This window comes from Clupea harengus, chromosome 17, assembly GCF_900700415.2.
Source record: "Clupea harengus chromosome 17, Ch_v2.0.2, whole genome shotgun sequence".
In the NCBI taxonomy this organism is placed as follows: Eukaryota; Metazoa; Chordata; class Actinopteri; order Clupeiformes; family Clupeidae; genus Clupea; species Clupea harengus.
In genome coordinates this window covers 4,079,222-4,098,515 of record NC_045168.1, presented here as the reverse complement: position 1 = coordinate 4,098,515, position 19,294 = coordinate 4,079,222, and the positions used below count along the sequence as shown (strand labels likewise).

Sequence of the window (19,294 nt, the reverse complement as noted above, 5' to 3'; positions counted from 1 at the left end):
ACCTTGCCTCTGTCATACTTTGGTGATCTTTTTTGGTTAATGATATTTTTGCTCAGGGCAGGAAGTTACAGATCTTAACATTGGGGAAAGTAAATATTTATTAATTTGGCATTCATCATATTATTTGTGACATTCATTCACTCAACAGTAGGCCAGTTGAGATCTGGATTCTCCTGGATTCTAAAGGGGTTTGAACTTACCACAAGACCTGTATTGAACCCTGACAGAGGAATCTTATGCTGCAAAGAATTGGGCCTGTATTAAGATGTCTCGGGGAGGCCAGGGTCAAGCTAATATGCAAACCTCCGGGGCATTATGATAGAAGTTTTTTGCCTCTCCCTTAGCAATCAATTGATCTTCTCTCACCACAACCTGTCTTTACACACTGCTGTCGCTACTGTGTATTTCACCTTTGACCTCCTCTGCTTCGTTTTTGGAATGCTGTCTTTCTGAGACCGAAAGAGAGGAGTTAATGGTTTTAACATCAATCATCTAGAGTACCTTTGGGTAGCACTGTCAGTACTCTGCTGGTTCACCTAAAAACATAAAACACTTAAAATACACATACATTCCCCTTTTTTGCCCCTGAAACTATGCAAAAGACCTTAATTTATATTATTATTATAATTTGCAAACATGTTCCTTTAATTTTACCTTGAATTTAGCCAAGCCCTTTGTTAGTCCTGAATATGTGATACAAGGCATGATTAAGGCATTTTCCTGAGTTAATCAGAATTCAAGGGATTATTAAGGAATTACGTGTCTACAGATTGAAGGCAATCTCTCAATTATCCTATATGACAGATACCCTAAATGTAAAGTTCAAGGTTTATTTTAAGGCCCTACTCAAACGGTCAGTTGACTATGCATCATCTACTCAGTGTGAACCCTTTTTGTACAACATAGTCACTATGTAAATGGTTAGTACCAGTAAAAGTGAGTAGAGTAGAGACAAAAACACACAAGCAACTGCATATTGTACATTCAGGAATATTATATGGTATGTGTAAAAGTACCGTAATGCAATATTTGGTATCTGAGGTAAAAAAGAGAAGGAGCCCTTTCAGCTGGTATTTAAGGGCTCCATTTATTTTGGCCCTTTAAAATACTTGAATCTGTACACTTATCTGTGCACAAATCTATTTACTTTTCCCACTGAAAATGTCCCCCATTTTCCCACAGTGTTATTTTTAGGGATAATTAAGCAGTTCATATATGCTGACATTCTGATATTTACACATCATGTGCCATCATCATACGCAATATACATAGTAATATTTTACCATTGATAAACTGATCAAATTCCAGATAGCTAAAAAAAAAAAACATAACTACAGAGATTAATTATCTTTTAACTGTTAGACTTAACTACTATTGGAATGAATTTGAAGGTCAATATGTGTAGATCTTTAAACAAGATATTTTAAGTTTCCAGACTTTTTTTTTGTTTAAATTTAATTAGTAATTGACCCTCATCCCCTCATTATCTGTTATTTACAGACTTGTGTGGTCATTGTCCCATGACTGTATTGGTAAGGACATTTTCTTCTGTGAGCATTTTGGTGTGACGAGCCATCATGGTCCGTCTGACAGTGGATCTTATTGCCAAATACAGCAATCGGTCTAAGAATAAAAGACACAACTCCCTCCCACAATACCTCAAGAAAGTCACTCATTTAAACTTCTCAAACAAGAACATAGATGATATTGTGAGTATTTTCTTTTAACATTGTGTGCTACTATTTACTTCACATTTTTATATTTGTATGTGTTAATATGAAGCACATGAACAACATTTTCAGCATAATTTCCCATAGACATAGAATAGGGACACATTTCTAAATATTCAACATCAGCTATTTAATAAATTAATTTGTCTTGCTCTCATGAACTTTTCTCTTGCAGGATGACCTCTCTATGTGTCGAAATCTCACAGTCCTGTACCTGTATGACAACCAGATAACGCACATCTCCAACCTGGCCTGTGCCTCCAACCTCACCCACTTGTACATGCAGAACAACAACCTCATGCATATAGAGAACATCTCTGCCCTGACCAAGCTCACCAAACTGTGAGTGCAAGACCTCCCACGACATACACAGTTACATGCACGCATGCAACAAGCTCTGGGGGCGGGGGACAGAAACAAGACTCTTTGAAATAGGATCAGCCTGCTCTGCCTGCTTGCGCTGGTGATATGAAATAACAGAAACAACAGTAGTGTGTTACCTGATCTGGAGGGAGGCTAGAGAGGTCTGTGGTGCTGTTCGTGGAGGCGCTGGTGGCAGTGCTGGTGTGACAAAGCTCTGGTGGTGATCTGTTATGTCAGGTATCTTGGAGGAAACAGCATCGAGGTTCTCGAGGGTCTAGACGGGCTTAAGGAGTTGAAGGAGCTGCACATTGAGGGCCAGAGGCTACCACAGGGAGAGAAGCTGCTCTTTGACCCCATGACCATGCACTCGCTCGCCGTAAGAACACCTCACTTACAGTCAAATCTTTGCTTAAGAGAACTTCACTTTCAGACAGAGAAAATGGTCCTGTACACCAAGCTCAAGTTCAGACCCAGACACCAAGAGAACTTCATATTTATACCTTCTCTTCAGTACCACTTTATATTATTTCCCGTGGTGCTATATACTGGTATCGTACTTACAATAAGGAATAAATTCATTTATTTATTTATTGTAATTAGTTTTAGTACAGTGTTTTAGTACAAGTATTTTATTAGTGGTAATAAGTTATAGTACAGTGGTACCGATACAAGGCATGAAATACACCATATTAATGTCCAGAGTAAATGAGGGTATTTATTAATTGGGGGCCGAATTCTTATCCATAAGAGAGCCAACCGACAGAATTATTTCTATTTTACTATTATTCCCTGATCTCCTCAGTGAGGAAGCTGACAGGGAAAAGAGTTAAACCACATTACGGCAAACTGTCAGTGCCAGAGCCCAAGAGGTGGCTCCCAGTGTAGGTAATGGGAAAAATATCTTTTCCACTTGTAAGGTGGTCCAGAAATCAGATATAATGTGTTTGGCTCTCCAAAACCTTCTCAGTGATTTAAAAGCGCCCTCTGTTTTCTCTTCTTCTGACATATCACCAAGGACTGTTTACTCCTTGGGCCGTGAGTAAACAAAGTGCAAATCTGAGAAATTTTGTTTATTTTGATAATTAAAGAAATTAAGGCACACTTGTAGGAACTGGAGCTTTCCCCCGTTTAAGGCATGGTAAAACCCCTCCCTTTAAAACCAAATAAAACAGCCAAAAGCAATAGCACCTCTTTCCAAAATGAGTTTTATAAGCATTTCTGGGATGTGATACCTCTGTATTCATTGTACCGTTGAGTATAACCTTTCATGTGTTGTATCATCAGGAATCACTCTCTGTCCTCAACATCAACAACAACAATATTGATGAAATCAGGGACCTGGCTCCTCTGATAAAGCTAACACATTTATATGCATCAGACAACCAGTTGAGGGACATAGAGGTGAGTGGAAACTTCACTGCACTTTTTTTGTAGAAAGACACGCATTCATTCACAACATAAGTACAGCAGTTGGGCATGAGAAAAGCTAACCTTCAAAAATACTGCTCCGTAAAGTTTGTCCAAGAGAGTACCAGAAAAGGAATAGCATCACAGTACAGCAGATAAATATGCGTCGCATTGCAAACGGACACATGGGCAACACTGTTGATCAGAGACTCTTTCCATAATAAAGTTGCATTTTTCTAGTGGTGTGTGAAATGATATGGAGAGCAGGGTGCTAAAAACCAAATCCCTCAAATCCTGCCAACAGTTCCTGGTCCCTGGATTTGCACAGGCTCCGAATTATTCAACAAATCAGCGAGCTACTCCCCAGGGACCAGCTCTGCTGACAACTTAAACAAGTGCAAATTTCTTCCTTTCCTCCAAGGGCTGATTTTGCTCGGAATCACGCATCTGATACTCCACGTCCACCACAGAATTACAGGGGACAATCATCTGAAGCAAGAGATGTACTTTACTTCTCTTGGAGCTAATATTGAAAAATGAGCCGTTCTTTTATTTGTAATGCTACAACCCAGAAAGGTCTCTTTTTCCACTAAACACTAGCTTTTTAAAAATGGCACTTGTCCCAGCTTAAAATGTAAACCTCAGGATGCCACTGTTTGAAGTAAAAGAGAGTTGGACAGCATCTACTGACTGCTGACAGATATCCCTGCTGCAGGTAATTGCAATACATGTGTCACGGGCTGCTTTCTTGGTTAGCGGATATCTCCTTTAATTTATACAACCCCTCGGCCACTTATTGATTGGGCGATGACAGCACCAGCAGGATCAATCCCTCCTTTGGCACAATTTGGCCCCAGAATCCAGCGGAGGCATTATGGATTTTTAAAATAGATTATGACAGGCAGGGAGCCGAGTGACAAATGGGTATCTGCAGAGGCCGTTAGCGGCGCGTGGTCAGACTGCAGGGCTGGGGGTGGTGGAGAGGTTGTGAGGAGATGGCCTGGGGGTGGGGGGTGGGGGGCTGGGGTATGGGTCGAAGCACTGGTCAAATACAGGTTCATAACTGGCCATCATTAGTCCACTGTGGGGGCCAGCGGAAGACCCAGCCAGGGCCCGCTCTCAGCACTCACACACGGGAGGGCAATTTGGCGCTGCTGGGGCACTTCCCAGCCAGGCTTCTGTGAGTGACGGGCCTGACAGATCATTTATCAAACGCCTGAGAGCAGCTCAGGCCACTCCGGGGTCCCCGCGAGAAACTGATTGCACGTGGACTGAAAAGTGGAAGCACTTTAAGTTGAGACAGGAAGGCAATGCACAATCAGAGCGTGTCCAGAGAGTATTCATATTTCCAGCCTTGGATTAATGTGTCTTTAGATAAACATACACTGCGGGGCAACATGCTGGAGGACTGGTGCCCGGGGGAACTTGTTAGTTAAGCCGTTCTTGTGACAGCATTTATTAGAACAAGCTGACGTCCTGTTTATGCCTGTACATTCCCCTGTAATACCTTTATTTTTGTTTAAGACTTTGTTTTGCCTCTGTAAGCACAATAATAGAATGGGTAGTAAATGTGCTAATGATGTGTGTTGAGGTATTTGTACAAATATTATTGTAAGAGATTATTTTCTGTTTAATCACAAAATCATGTTTTGCATGTTTAATTTTGATATGGTGTTTATTATTATTTTCACATTCAGAGGACATAAATTATATGTATACACACAGATAAATAGATACCGTAGATACATAGGTACATAGATCTTTTGTACGTTTGTTGTATTTTTAGGACATTGAGATAGTGTGTGGTCAGTGGCCTGAACTACATCAAATGGATCTGAGTGGAAACCCCATATGCCAGCAACCCAAGTACAGAGACAGAGTCATAACTGTGTGCAAAATGCTAGGTAAGAAAATCCATATACCGTATATGTTATAATTTAATAAATAAACGTCAATGTTATATTTCATTTTATAAATATATGTAATCGTAATCTCTATAATCACCTTCATAACATTTCTGTTGTATATGACATTGAAAGGGTAACTTACGGTACAGACATCATTTAAGGCTTGTTTGAGCTCAGACATTACTGTTCCCACTGAAATGACTAATGATGATAAAGGTTGTGAAAATGTTCTGGGGGGTTAATAAATACAAATAATAAAAGAACATGATAATGATCCAAAGTTATTTTGCTTTAGAGGATCTTGACAGTAAAGCAATCAATGAGCTGTCCAGGCAGTTCCTAATTAACTGGAAGGCTTCCAAAGCCAAGAAGAAACTGAAGGACGAGAGAGTCATGACAGGACAGATCACTTACCCCTTCAATGGTGAGAGAACACATCGCTGCAGTGAAGTCGGTCCTGGTGTGAGGCTGATAGGCGTTCGCTTTTTTTTTTGCTCAGCTTTGCAGACACTGTCATGTTGTGTCAATACAATATCTGTGCCATTGGAAGAGGCTCACATCCACATCTTCCATCACAGTGCATGCCTTCACTTACAGATTAGGTGTCTGTCTGGGCTTTGTTTAAATCAAATCATCATTTATACTATATTAGGACTCAAGCAATCTTAAGCGTGCATGTTATCACTACAGTTGTATAGGAACACTCCTGTTTGGTCCTCCTGTGTCTTGAGCCCCTGTTTGTTTTACAGTCGCCATTCAAAATGTCCCCGAATGTTCAATCGTCCCCTACGGCAGCTTCAGGGGCAAGAGGAGGACGAAGGACGCTAAGAGCCGGGGAGATGGCGCGAAAAGTGAATGCAGGACACTTAGGTGCAGTATAGGTAGACGTTGATTATACTTATCAGTATACAGTCCTATAGCTGTCTTTAGACCAGCACACATGTTAGTTTAAACCTCTTAAAGACTCAGGGGTGGATGCAATTTTTTGTGGCCATTTAATGTGTTTAGAAAATTGTTTGTATACGCAGTCCTAAAAAAATTGATAACAAAGGAAGAGACTATTTCTGTGAGACACACATTATCATTGGATATCAATTAATAGGCTACAAAATTGTATTCTTTTTAAATAGTTTCTCACCTGAGTGTTTCTGAAATAACTGTTCGCTACTTTTCTTCTCATGTGTTTGATGAATGGTCTGCTGTTTGTCAAATGTTCCAACCTGAAGGTTTTTTTTTCTTTTTCTTCCTGTACAAATAAACATCTTTCTTACAAGCTCTGGGGGCAAAGGCCAAACATGAGCTCATTATGTGTAGGATAACCACAGCACTGCCCTTTTGATTTCAGAGCTTACTTTACAGACACTTTTGCACTCTAATCTGATAAGTACAGTCTTGAATCTTGCAGTACAGCATACAGTGTGTGAATGTGTATGTGTGTATTTAATAAGTAACCTCTGACTCATTAATTCAGAATTCAGAATTTAACTGCTTCATGATTCCCCAGTATCATTTCAGGCATAGAAGTTATAATATCATAGTTGAATAATATATTTCAGATTGCTTTTATATTTAAAAAAGCCGCACAATGATAATATTGACAAAATTCACCAATTACTTGTAGACATTAATGCTTAGTCACACTTATTCTGATATATGAAAATCATAATCCAAATGTATTTATTTGTGTAACTAAAATATATAGTGTATAATGATAACTTGGCAAATAAGTCAATAAATAACAAGAGATTTCATATAACATGAAATGCAAGATACAAAAAATATAATCAAATACACTGTTAAGGCAACTTTACACAAAAAAAGGTTAGAATCACACTTCTTGTTTCAGTTTAAATGCATTCAAGCGATACAGTAGATGTGAATACTTCTGTGATGCTGTTGAGACATTTCTGATTGTGTGTGTGTGTGTGTGTCTGTGTGTCTGTGTGTCTGTGTGTCTGTGTGTGTGTGCCCCGCAGGTCACAGAATGTGATGTTGCCAGTAAGTACTGGGGGGCTACTCACCTTGTCATAAAACCAGGAGTCATCTGACTTTGCTTTAAGAGAAGATATTACGGCCCCTCTTCATCCCCCCAAAAAACACACATTTTTATAATTCTTTGTTTCACACCTTTACTCTATTTATTGTCTGTTTCATTCTCTCTCTCTCCGTCGTTCTCTCTCTCTCTCTCTCTCTGACACACACACACACACACACACCTCCTTGCACGCTCCCATGCAAAGCTCAGCCTGTCACAGCAGCGTCTGGAGAGGATCTCTGCCCTCTGAAGATGGAAGTCTACAGCCACATTTTGCCACTGTCACTTCTCTGTCAGTGTGGAACATTTCACATGGATGGAACACACTGCGCTCTGTGGACTGTAGAACAAGTCCTGTTTCAGATCCTCTGCTTCCTGTTTTAAATATGACACCTATAGTTTCTTATTCTTCATTTTCTATTTTATTGTGAAACCACACAAAAATAAATAAATTAGCTTGTTTACTTTACATGAATGATTTTTTTTGTCTTATTTATATGCTTATTTGTATTCCTTGGTGATTATTGGTATTTGAAATGATGTGTCAAAATAGCTTTTGGAGTCTTGCATCCTCAGTGCAATGATTAAACATTGTATGTCTTGACAAACAATGGATGAGTTAAAAACCTATTCGACAGAATGAAATACAAACAACAGACATTCCTCACAAAGTGAAGCATCATTTTGAACATGTAAATTAAGGATAGGCTGCTTCATATTTCAACTGTAAATTTTAAACTATTTCATTCACATGTTTTACGTTTTATGTTTCTGTAAATTAATTCGAATTCATTAATTGATTGAAGTGTGAGACAACTATCATTTTAAGACATGGATGCTGACTTGGTATGTTAACATGTTCATTCATAGCTAATATATACACGAACCTCACATAAATATTTGAGACAGCTTTTATTTCATTACTTTCATTACTTTTTTATGCCTCCACTAAGGTCAAACCCCACGATGAGGAACATGTCCAATTGACTTTACATTACATTGACTTGACATTACATTTCTCGACAATTATCTCTGTTCGTATGTGGACTAATCCTCATTCGCAATTCTCTCTATACGAAAAAATCGCTGAATCGAAACATACTTTGGTCATTGTATTACTGGTGCGTGGCTTCAATTCCCTGCGTACCTTTGAATGAGCTCTTAAAACCACACAAGAGTATAACCTCTGAAAGATGGGGAGTAATTAAGCAGAGAAGCTTACTTAACCTTTTTTGCTTTACCTCATAATTAGTGGCCTGGAGCGATACTGTTACTTCATCCTTACAAAAACAATGTTTATTAAGAACAGTCTGAGATATACATGTTATGAATAATTCCATTCATTAATTTACCGACATCTCCGTTTGCGGACCTTGGAAATCAGGGTGATTAATTTACTAGTCTCTCAAGAATTTCCTCAAGCTTGCCTGTTGATTGCAATGTTTGGGCCTTATTTAGCTGTGTCCCAGAAAATGAAACTGTGTATGCTCTCTGCAACTCCAAACACTATGGCAATATCTTCTTACTAACGCACTATTGAGAATTGTTAAACTAATCTAGAGGTCAATGAAGTTTTTGCAAAGATATGAACGATGGGAGCAAGAGCATAAACATCAGTTATTTCGATTAAATATTAAAAATAACTCCATCTCACGAAGCATGTGTTTTTATATCGTATTAACGCACACTATTTATCTCTAGATTGAAGTCTAACAAGAAATACGAGTTGGTCCCCCAACGAAAGGAAAAAATGCTGCCTCTGGCGTTGAAAATACGTCTTCGCTCTCAGATAGAAATAAGTTGCGAAAGTGAAAAGAGCAAGGAGCCGCAGTGACTGCCAGGGAGTTTTAAGGGGTTCTTGATTAATTGCACCGGAGTGAAAGACTTGTCAGCTCTTTGTGTTACCAATAAATTAGAGGCTCCTGAGACTCGCAGTCATTCAGGTAAGAGCGCAACGTGTGCAGGGGCATCACCGCACCTTCTCCGCTAACCGCGCCTGGTTTATATAGATTTTTGGGACTTGAAACTGGACTTGGCTTTTCATCTCCTCAGCGGCGCAGCAAGAAGCCACGTATGAGAGTCCAGACACAACTACGTTGATGTATGCAGTTCGTTTACATCACAGCAGAGGAGATAAGGTAAGCTAGATGTCTTTCACATTGTTTTAATGTCATTAGATATTTTTTTTTTACAGAAAACTGATAATTTGTCCCTTGCATGCTTTGTTTTAAAAAGTTAACCTCTGCATGACTTCATGGGTGGAGCGTTTTGAGTGTCTTCTAAATCATAAAATACATTTGTTTGGGGATTTTTTTTGTTGCCTGTGCTTTTTTTTGCTGTTTGTCAGCTACGCTTAACCAAATACAACATAGCCTATTTAAATAACACCCTCCAACAATCAACACTATCAGCAATAATGCAGTTGTTTAACACAGCAGCAGCATCATTAGAAGAAATGTGTTCTTTGCCTGGAGCTGACGCCGTGTTCATCAATCAAGAACTGGCTGCAAAGTTCTATGTAATGTCCTCTTTAGGATTTTGACAGTGTGTTTGTCGAATGTATCAAATGAGACATGTGTTGCCATTCAGGTTTAGAAGTGGTCCCTATGGTTGGAAGACAGACGATCCGCATGGATAGTGGAAATGGTCCACTGACAGTTATGGATGAGAGTCCCACATCAAGCCCCAACTCCAGCCCCAGTCCCGACATGCTATCGACCGAAAGCCGGCGGACTGAGGCCCTGTCTCGCTCCAGGGTGGTCCCAGGCAGTAGTCTTGGAGGCAGGGGACGTCCGGCTGCAGCTAACGCAGCCCGGGAAAGGAGTCGGGTGCAAACTCTCAGACACGCGTTCTTGGAGCTACAGAGAACCTTGCCATCGGTGCCACCGGACACGAAACTGTCCAAACTCGATGTTTTGATCTTAGCCACTACGTACATAGCCCATTTGACACGAACCTTACAGGAGGAAGGAGTGGAAGAGGGAGAGATCACAAAACAAACCGAGGCCTTACAGTCACTCAAAGGTGATGGATACTTACATCCTGTAAAGGTAAGCGTCACAAAGAAATGCAATTTATTTTCTATTACATTACTCACATGGTGATACAAATCTTTTTTTCGAAAAATTACTTCAGAAAGTGATGTTGAGGCTACTCAAAATCGGAGGGTTTTTTGTTATAATATAGGTCAATTAACACGTGGATACTGGGAAGTAAATACACCGCAAAATGTTCTGATTGTCCTCTTTTTGTGTAGTGAACTATTTTCTTGTGTATTACAGAAATGGCCAATGAGATCACGGCTGTACGTAGGCGCCTCAGGCCATTTCCTAGGAAACAACCAGAATGAGAATCAAGGTGCATCCTCATCGTCATCCTCCAAAACCAATTAACTTGCTCAAGTATGTCATTCTATTCCGAGGCAGTGTCTAGATGAAGGTTTGAACTCTTGCTCAACGAAGCTCAATAACTGTATTATTAGACATTTGATGAGCCTTTATTTTTCTCAGTTTTCTTATGGTTGTGAAATGCAGTTGTATAACTCCAACCATGCAAAGCATATGGATTTTGGATTTAAAACTTCAACACCAATCCAAAAACATTGCGGTGATGAAAACAAGAAGTTGCCTGATGGCCTGTGTGCACATTAATATATTACAAGTATGTATATTGTAAATATATTTACGTTTTGAATTGTCAAAGGTTTTTCGTTTTGTCTGCGAGGCTGGGTTCTCCGTTGAGTTCTGCAGTTCTGTACATGTTGGGGGGCTATACCCGGTACTCCCTGAAATTCCGTGTGTTGGGATAATGAGCTTGTCATGCTTGACTTGTTGGCTATGCACTTTCAGTTGAAACATTTGCACTAAATGCATGTGTGAATAACTTAACATTCGTCATGTGAAGTGGACTGTCAGAAGCGCAACAATAGAAGTAGAAGCCTCTTCCTTTCTCGTTCTTTTCCACGTGAGTGATTGCAGATGTTTTTCTTGAAATATGAACTTTAATGAAATGAGGATAAAACCAACAAACATTATGCACCGTATATATTTATATTACAAGACAAAACAATGTAATAGCTATTCTCTAGTTAAGTTACTGAAACGTGTTTTCTGATGTTCTTCATTTCCCCGCTACTGTCAAAAACTAATGAGTGAATGATGTGATGAATAGCAAGTCGATAAATAAAATGTAAATATGGATGTAAATGTAACAATGTACTGTTGTGCTTGATTACACTTCAAATATTATTGTGCAAGAGCATGGGCGTCGTTAGGCCTGCGTTCTGGTTCACAATCCCGAATGTTTTGAATATCCCCTGATTCGAATAATAATAAAAAAATAACCCCGGATCTATTGAACTGTCGTTCCGATCGTGTATCAAAGAGCAGGAAAATAATATGATATGGTTCATCAAAAATGCAAGTATGGGTCAAAAATGGGACCTCCTCTGTGTGCCATTCAAGCAGCAGATCTACTTTACGCTTTCGCCTTGGTATAATGGCATAGCTTGGGAGGCTATTGGTATTGGTATACTATTGGTATGGTCGGCATTGTTGGAAGTTAACTAGCAAATTTACTTAGGCAAAACTCATTGCTATGGATTTAAGAAGCTTCAAAACAGAAAAAGGATAAAGGGAAGGAGGCGAAGGCAACGCTAGAGGAGACTGAGGAAAAGTTATCTCCTGTTCCTGATTTGAGCAAGGAAGGAAATTAATATATGAGAACCATTTAAACTCAACCTTATTATCTCCCAGTTTAAAATCTCCAAACAGCACTACAGGCCAAGCTAATCCTCGGTTTACTAAACATAGGCTGACGTTGTGTTTTCTGATTCCAACAGTTCACAAGAAATGTAATTTCTGCCTTAAAAAACCTTGTAAATGTTTTCTCCGTTATCAACATGAGTTTGTGGGTAACCTATGGCGATGTCCATGTCCTGTGTCAGTGTGACCAAGCATGTAGTGTTTTCATGTAGACAAGCATTGTGGTACAATGCATGGGGTTATGTTCATGTACGACAGACAACGGGCCCTGCATACCATGGGCTGTCTTTATGCTTACTGTTTCTGTCTCAAATTGCGTGAAAATTGAACAGCTGAGCAGGCCCCGAACTCCACTACAGGTCTGGGCCCTGCATATTTTCACACCCTGTGTAACAGCAATGTATAAGAGTGACATTTCAATTAACAGTCTATTTACCATTTTATACCCATGAATTTGTAATAGGAACAGCTCAATAAAGCTCAAATAGCCTAGCCTAGGCCTACATAAAGGAGAGCTGCACTTGAGTATGCAGGAAAAAGAATGAATAGGTCCAGTGGCGCCCCCACCTGTACCCACCTGTTTGATTAGTAGCATATTGAAGGTAGTATTGACTTGAAGTGGAATTGGCAGATCCAGAATGTAGGCTAATGATGTGAAAGTAAATTGGAATAATGTAGGAATTTTTAAATTTACAAAAAAGCAATGTAGTTGAATTGAACGCAAAAACAAACAGGCGATGGAACCTAACTTAGCCGTCACTGAGTAAGTAAAGTGATGCCCAGTCTGGACTTCAGATGAGCTGGTGCAACTCAACAATGCAGCAGGGAACTGATTCTGATCAGTGCACCATCCTAAGAGAGACAGTTGACATGTACTCAAACATTCAATACAATGAAGGTTCTACTGATGCCTGTCTCGACTGCTTCAGCGGAAAGGTCATTCAGCTGCTTGAGAGGTTTGAATACATAGAGGAACAGTATGACAGATACATTGGCTTTAATAACAGGATGGGCTCTAATGAATGTTCATAAGACTTTGAAATCGACACAGAAAGAGTTTTGAGGGAGTCTGACAAAACAGGTCAGGGAGGCTGAGTTTCATTCTTTTAACAAGACCATGTAAAGCCAGGATTGGTTACTGTTACTAACAGTAACAGCTAACTGTTGGTTACTGTTGGTGCACAAAATGGGCTAGCGGCCAAGAAAATAATTTTCATCAGTAGGCCTATCAGACTGACGTTTATTCTTTCTTTCCAAATGCATTTAAACCTCACTGGGTTCAGTTGCTACCAAGTTAACTACGCATCTGAGCGATTTAAAATAGAAAGAAATAGGTATGGCTGAGTTTAATTTAGGCAAAATGAGCAGTCCTTTTAAGCCACTATAATGTAGGCTAATCTAGATTGTTCATGAGCAACTGGAAAGTGGGAAAGTTCCGACCTGAAGGCCCGTGGAACTATTCTTTTTAATTTTTCACCACTAACGTTGCCATGTAGAGTGGCGTCAAACCTACTTCTCTCTAAAAAAAAAAACATCCCACTTTCCTAATGGGATGCTCCGAGTTTGACAGGCGTTCAGGTGTATTCTCCCACTCCGAGGTCGGAACTTTCCCAATTCCCAGTTGCTCACGAACGCACCATTATATAACAAGAAAATGTGACAATGCACTGATTTCTTTTCAAATGTGGCTTGTTTCGTAGTAGTGCAATATTTTTACACTGTCCCATGCCCCAGACGCTCTCTATTACTTCTGTTTACGTCAGTAGATGGTGACTGTACGTTAACGAGCTGCTGCCACTTACCTTGTGTGTAGCAAACTCTTGACACAGTTTCCTTCAGTGTGCGTACCATGAACCATAGACATAGATGTATATATGTCTATGCCATGAACGACAATCCTGCGGGCGCCCTAGATTAAGCCTGTATTTTTTTCTCGATGTATGTATTATTATGAGCAGTCATCTGACCGTGACACTGTCAAAAATAACATTTAAACAGTGTATTCATGCTAGTGTATCTTTATCTGTTAAGTTGGGAGATTAAAGGCAATATATCTTGTCAATTTTATTCAGTATCTTACTGAGAGAAGTAATTCAAGCATAGCACCACAGTGTATCCTAAATAAATGCATTTAATAATTTATCAATTTAAAGCATATACAATTGCCTTCAGAGTTTTACTATTATGGACCTGATTTTTTTTTGGTTATGACCAAACAATCTTCCTAATTATATGTCAGTTAGCCATAGGCTACTTGTATGCTAAAAGTTACATCCAAATGTTACCTCAATGTTTGAAGTTTATGAATGTGCTTCCATTAATTGGTCCGTTATTTAATTTCCTCGACTAAATTCCACAGTATCTGTATGTGATTGCTGAAATAAATAAGTGCCATTCTCTGACGTTTAATACAATGGTCAATGAGTGTTCAACAATTTAGAGTTTTATTTGTAAAACACTACGCGTCTGTTCCTTTGATATTCCGCGCAGGCGCGCTTAATTCGACCTCTTCCCACAGCTAGCAGCTGGCACACGTGGAACAGCCGCCTTCGACTGTTGCAGTTTGCATACATTTTTGCGTTCAACTGCACAGGTAATGTGTTTTTCAAAGCACGTTTCTCTTTATTCATAAGTAGCCAAAGACATGTCATGCAATGAGTTAAGAAACTAAAATCTACTGATTGTTATACTAGCTAACCAAATGGGCTAGCACCATTATCTGTTTGGCGAAACCAATGCGAGCTATGTAAGTTAGGCATTTAGTTACACGGTTCGACCACATTACGTGTAAGTACGATTGATATCACTGAGCTACAGACCGAATGTTTTTGTTTTTTAACTAGATTGTGTGGGGAAATTAACGTACAACGTTACGAAGTACAAATGCAGGCACAACTCCAGCGAATTGTTTGTTAGCAAGTTAACAGTGACGTTAGCGGTACTAGGCCTGTGTGCTTTGCCTTGTCATCCCTAACGATTGGTTTTCTGTTACCTCGTCTGAAAGTTAACGTTACATCGAAAATGTATGTAGCATATTTTAGTTGAATTAGAAGTATTTTCATCTTGTTTGCTTTACCGAAAGTGTTCACCACTCTATACATTAAGGTTGGACCACGTGTCCGCACCGAATAGCCACATGGTATCCCTGGTCATACTTGGTATCTTTCTGTATGTAACGTTATATGCGGAAGCGATATGGACCAGAGATGACCGTTTGGATATACTGGCCTTATTTGCCCTGTGACGTTAGTTGTATAATTTATAGTTATTCATGAAAATGGCACATTTTATATTAGGTTAAGGTTGGCTGGTAAAAAGTCATCCTTTGTAAGATATTCATTAAGAATAAGAACGCAAGAAACTCACGTCAGGCTTTCCTATTTTAATGTGTGGACCTCGTAGTGTAGAAACATGGCTGATCAACTTGAACAAGTTTTATGGAAATTTACACAAGGCTGCTTAACACTTAATTACCAGCAAGCAACCAAAAATTATGACCTGCTCAACTAAAGGTTTAAATGTCCCAACTGGACCAGCCATAAATCATACTGGCAGCTCTGTATCCCTCTTCCATTGATAAATTGGCCCTTTGCCATTTAGGCTGACATTGTTAGGAGTGTCCCTCGTTCTGGCCAGGTCTGGGAGGTCCCCAGTGTGTGTCCACACCGCTAAGGGACTTCCCCCGCCTTACTTGCTTCTTCACTCGTAGAAGCTCAACTTCGATGCTCTCTGAGGGCCTGCAGTCTTGGTAAAGGTCCTGACCTTGAGTTGCCTCGGTCCTACTGAGGCCATTGTGATAGCGTGAGTGCAGGGCTGCTCCCAAGCTGTGGAACATGCGACCTTTGACCCTCAGTGCATTAGTCATAGATGTCCAATACAGCCAAAGACCTATTGGCTGTTCCTTTAGTGCTGCTTATCTAGAAGTGGCTAAAAGTCAATACTTAAAACACGAGACAAGGGTAATTAATTTGTGGCATATTTTGTTGAATCGTTTGGGTGGAGTAAGAAAGTCATCACTTGACTGTTAAAACTTAGCCAAGTAAATTAGAATGGATTGGGATTTGCCTACGTTTAATACAGAGTTGCATTTCTGCTCCAGTTTCACAGGGAAACAATGAACTACTTGCCATCTGATTGTTGATTTACAAATTTTGTTTACATTGTTTTTCCTTCTGCATCTTTATAGTGGAAGTTCACAAAAAGGCTCATGGCCCCTGCTTTTATAAGGTAAGCGTGGACAGATTGACCTCTATTGTGTATGGACCATCCACTTTGTTGGCTTGCAATATATTTCTATATAAACATTCAGACAATATATAGGAAATAGAAAAACATGAACCTGTAGAAGAATTTGTGCTTTATTCAGTGATGGTGTTTGGAGTATGATGTATACATTGACACCATTATTTTTTTTATTATTTGTAGCCTATTTATTAAGGTGAAATGCCAGTCCACGAGAGGTTATAGCGGTAAGTGCACTCTTTTCCTATTTATTTATTGTATTCATTTCGTGAAGCATGTAACCGAATCAGCTGTGTGTCAGCTATGATGATTTTCACCTTTGCCGTTTACCCGTCTGACCAAATCTGGGGTGGTGATACGTGACTATCTGAGGAGATGTAGCAGTCATTATTAGGCAGATACAGACCATTTAATTATCATATTTGATAAATAAAAGTACATGCATATATAGTATAGTATATGCATAGACATGATTCATTTGCATTTATGTATTTGCATAGCTGACCTTTTCATAAATAGCTAATTATTTGAAATATTTTGTTTTGTTCCTGGATCATAAATTGTTCAGGGCAGGAGCTGTCTCTATTCTCTACACTTCTTTCTTGAGGTGACGGCCAAAGGTAATTTATAATGGAATAATGATGAAATATGAAGGCACAAATGAACATTTATATAAATATATATTGTGTGTGAGGGAGAGGGAGCGGGAGATAGGTAACTAAATCAAACATGTACAAAAAAAATTGGTATTTATATGTGAAGTGCCATACAATGATTTTCACATATGTTAATTGCAGTCTTTACAATGATGACTCACATATTTGCCGTTTACCCATCTGACCAAAAACTGGGATGGTGATACTGTGATGAACTGAACTGATGACCTGCTGCAAATTTCACTAGAGACAAAAACAAGAAGTGGTTCATCACTTTTAAAGATTTTTGTTTTTGAATTCCAGATGTCCCTGAGCAGGAGGGATTTTCTTCTCTACATCTGTGATTGGAGATGGTGGCTGAAGGTAACTTTAAATATTAATGACTTGAATACATAAAAGAGTAATATACTCTGCAATATGTGTGTGTGTGACATATAAAGTTGTGCTGTAAAATGATGACTCACATATTTGCCGTTTACCCATCTGACCAAAATCTGGGATGGTGATACTGTGATGAACTGAACTGATGACCTGCTGCAAGTTTGGTTAGAGACAAAAACAAGAAGTGGTTCATCACTTTAAAGATTTTTGTTTTTGGATTTCAGACGACTCCGAGCAGGAGGGATTTTCTTCTACATCTGTGATTGGAGATGGTGGCTGAAGGTAATTGAAAATATGAATGACCTAAATACATAGATGAGTAACCCTCACATACTCTGCAATATGTGTGTGTGTGACACATAAAGTTGTTTTGTAACTACAACTTCACAATGATGACTTCCACATTTATGCCGTTTACCCATCTGACCAAAATCTGGGGTGGTGATACTGTGATGAACTGAAGTGCACCATGCTACTAATGTTTGCATTGATGACAAAATAAGTGGTTCATCACTTTAAAGATTTTTGTTCTTGTATTCTAGATGACTGAGCTGGAACGATGGTGGCAGAAGGTAATTCATAACATGAGTATTACTCGTCTACGCATTTGCTATGCAATATGTGTGTGTGTGTGTGTGTGGTATTTAAAGTTGTGTTGTGACCACAGCTACAAACCTTAAGTACATCTCTTGTGCCAGAAAAAGTCATATGTTAAATGCAGTCTTTACAATGATGACTCACATATTTGCCGTTTACCCATCTGACCAAAAACTGGGATGGTGATACTGTGATGAACTGAACTGATGACCTGCTGCAAATTTCATGAGTGACAAAAGCAAGAAGTGGTTCATCTCTTTAAAGATTTTTGTTTTCGGATTTCAGACGACTCCGAACACATCTGAGATTGGAGATGGTGGCTGAAGGTAATTGAAAATATATATGACCTAAATACATAGATGAGTAACCCTCACATACTCTGCAATACGTGTGTGTGACATATAAAGTTGTGTTGTAACTACAGCTACAAACCTTAAGTACATCTCTTGTGCCAGAAAAAGTCATATGTTAAATGCAGTCTTTACAATGATGACTCACATATTTGCCGTTTACCCATCTGACCAAAATCTGGGATGGTGATACTGTGATGAACTGATGACCTGCTGCAAATTTGGTTAGAGACAAAAACAAGAAGTGGTTCATCACTTTAAAGATGTTTTTTGGTGGATTTCAGACGACTCCGAGCAGGAGGGATTTTCTTCTACATCTGTGATTGGAGATGGTGGTTGAAGGTAATTGAAAATATGAATGACCTAAATACATAGATGAGTAACCCTCACATACTCTGCAATATGTGTGCGTGTGTGTGTGTGTGTGTGACATGTAAAGTTGTTTTGTAACTACAACTTTACAATGATGACTTCCACATTTATGCCGTTTACCCATCTGACCAAAATCTGGGGTGGTGATACTGTGATGAACTGAAGTGCACCATGCTACTAATGGTTGCATTGATGACAAAATAAGTGGTTCATCACTTTAAAGATTTTTGTTCTTGTATTCTAGATGACTGAGCTGGAACGATGGTGGCAGAAGGTAATTCATAACATGAGTATTACTCGTCTACGCATTTGCTATGCAATATGTGTGTGTGTGGTATTTAAAGTTGTGTTGTGACCACAGCTACAAACCTTAAGTAAATCTCTTGTGCCAGAAAAAAATGTCTTTAATGCAGTCTTTACAATGATGACTCACATATTTGCCGTTTACCCATCTGACCAAAATCTGGGATGGTGATACTGTGATGAACTGA

At 39.2% G+C, this 19,294-nt stretch overlaps 2 protein-coding genes and 1 long non-coding RNA gene across 4 annotated transcripts; all 3 read left to right on the top strand.

Annotated features, from left to right (window-relative positions):
* The first annotated feature begins 996 nt into the window (after window positions 1-996).
* Window positions 997-7,397, top strand: ppp1r42 (protein phosphatase 1, regulatory subunit 42). Its single transcript, XM_042710313.1, has 8 exons — window positions 997-1,709; window positions 1,906-2,072; window positions 2,331-2,469; window positions 3,378-3,494; window positions 5,287-5,404; window positions 5,703-5,867; window positions 6,157-6,258; window positions 7,384-7,397. The coding sequence occupies exons 1-8, from the start codon at window positions 1,578-1,580 to the stop codon at window positions 7,395-7,397; spliced, it is 954 nt and encodes a 317-aa protein (XP_042566247.1). The 5' UTR covers window positions 997-1,577.
* Window positions 7,398-10,048: 2,651 nt separating this feature from the next.
* Window positions 10,049-10,834, top strand: LOC116224469 (transcription factor 24). Its single transcript, XM_031584411.1, has 2 exons — window positions 10,049-10,492; window positions 10,724-10,834. The coding sequence occupies exons 1-2, from the start codon at window positions 10,049-10,051 to the stop codon at window positions 10,832-10,834; spliced, it is 555 nt and encodes a 184-aa protein (XP_031440271.1).
* A 3,856-nt stretch (window positions 10,835-14,690) lies between these two features.
* LOC105890189 lies at window positions 14,691-19,281 on the top strand. Of its 2 annotated transcripts, none has more exons than XR_004165598.2 (10): window positions 14,691-14,798; window positions 16,392-16,432; window positions 16,631-16,674; window positions 17,021-17,067; window positions 17,407-17,466; window positions 17,709-17,766; window positions 18,027-18,056; window positions 18,367-18,407; window positions 18,716-18,773; window positions 19,048-19,281. It is a non-coding gene; the product is annotated as an uncharacterized LOC105890189 (long non-coding RNA). The 2 variants fall into 2 exon arrangements; XR_004165597.2 differs by having other exon boundaries at window positions 17,016-17,067; window positions 19,048-19,277.
* Window positions 19,282-19,294: the final 13 nt, after the last annotated feature.

Excerpts from the sequence above, each read along its gene's own strand:
- ppp1r42 (XM_042710313.1), top strand. The coding sequence starts at position 1,578 with ATGGTCCGTCTGACAGTGGATCTTATTGCCAAATACAGCAATCGGTCT. Across the intron at positions 2,470-3,377 it reads TGACCATGCACTCGCTCGCC|GAATCACTCTCTGTCCTCAA; the intron begins GTAAGAACACCT and ends TTGTATCATCAG. Across the intron at positions 3,495-5,286 it reads ACCAGTTGAGGGACATAGAG|GACATTGAGATAGTGTGTGG; the intron begins GTGAGTGGAAAC and ends TTGTATTTTTAG.
- LOC116224469 (XM_031584411.1), top strand. The coding sequence starts at position 10,049 with ATGGTTGGAAGACAGACGATCCGCATGGATAGTGGAAATGGTCCACTG. Across the intron at positions 10,493-10,723 it reads GATACTTACATCCTGTAAAG|AAATGGCCAATGAGATCACG; the intron begins GTAAGCGTCACA and ends TGTGTATTACAG.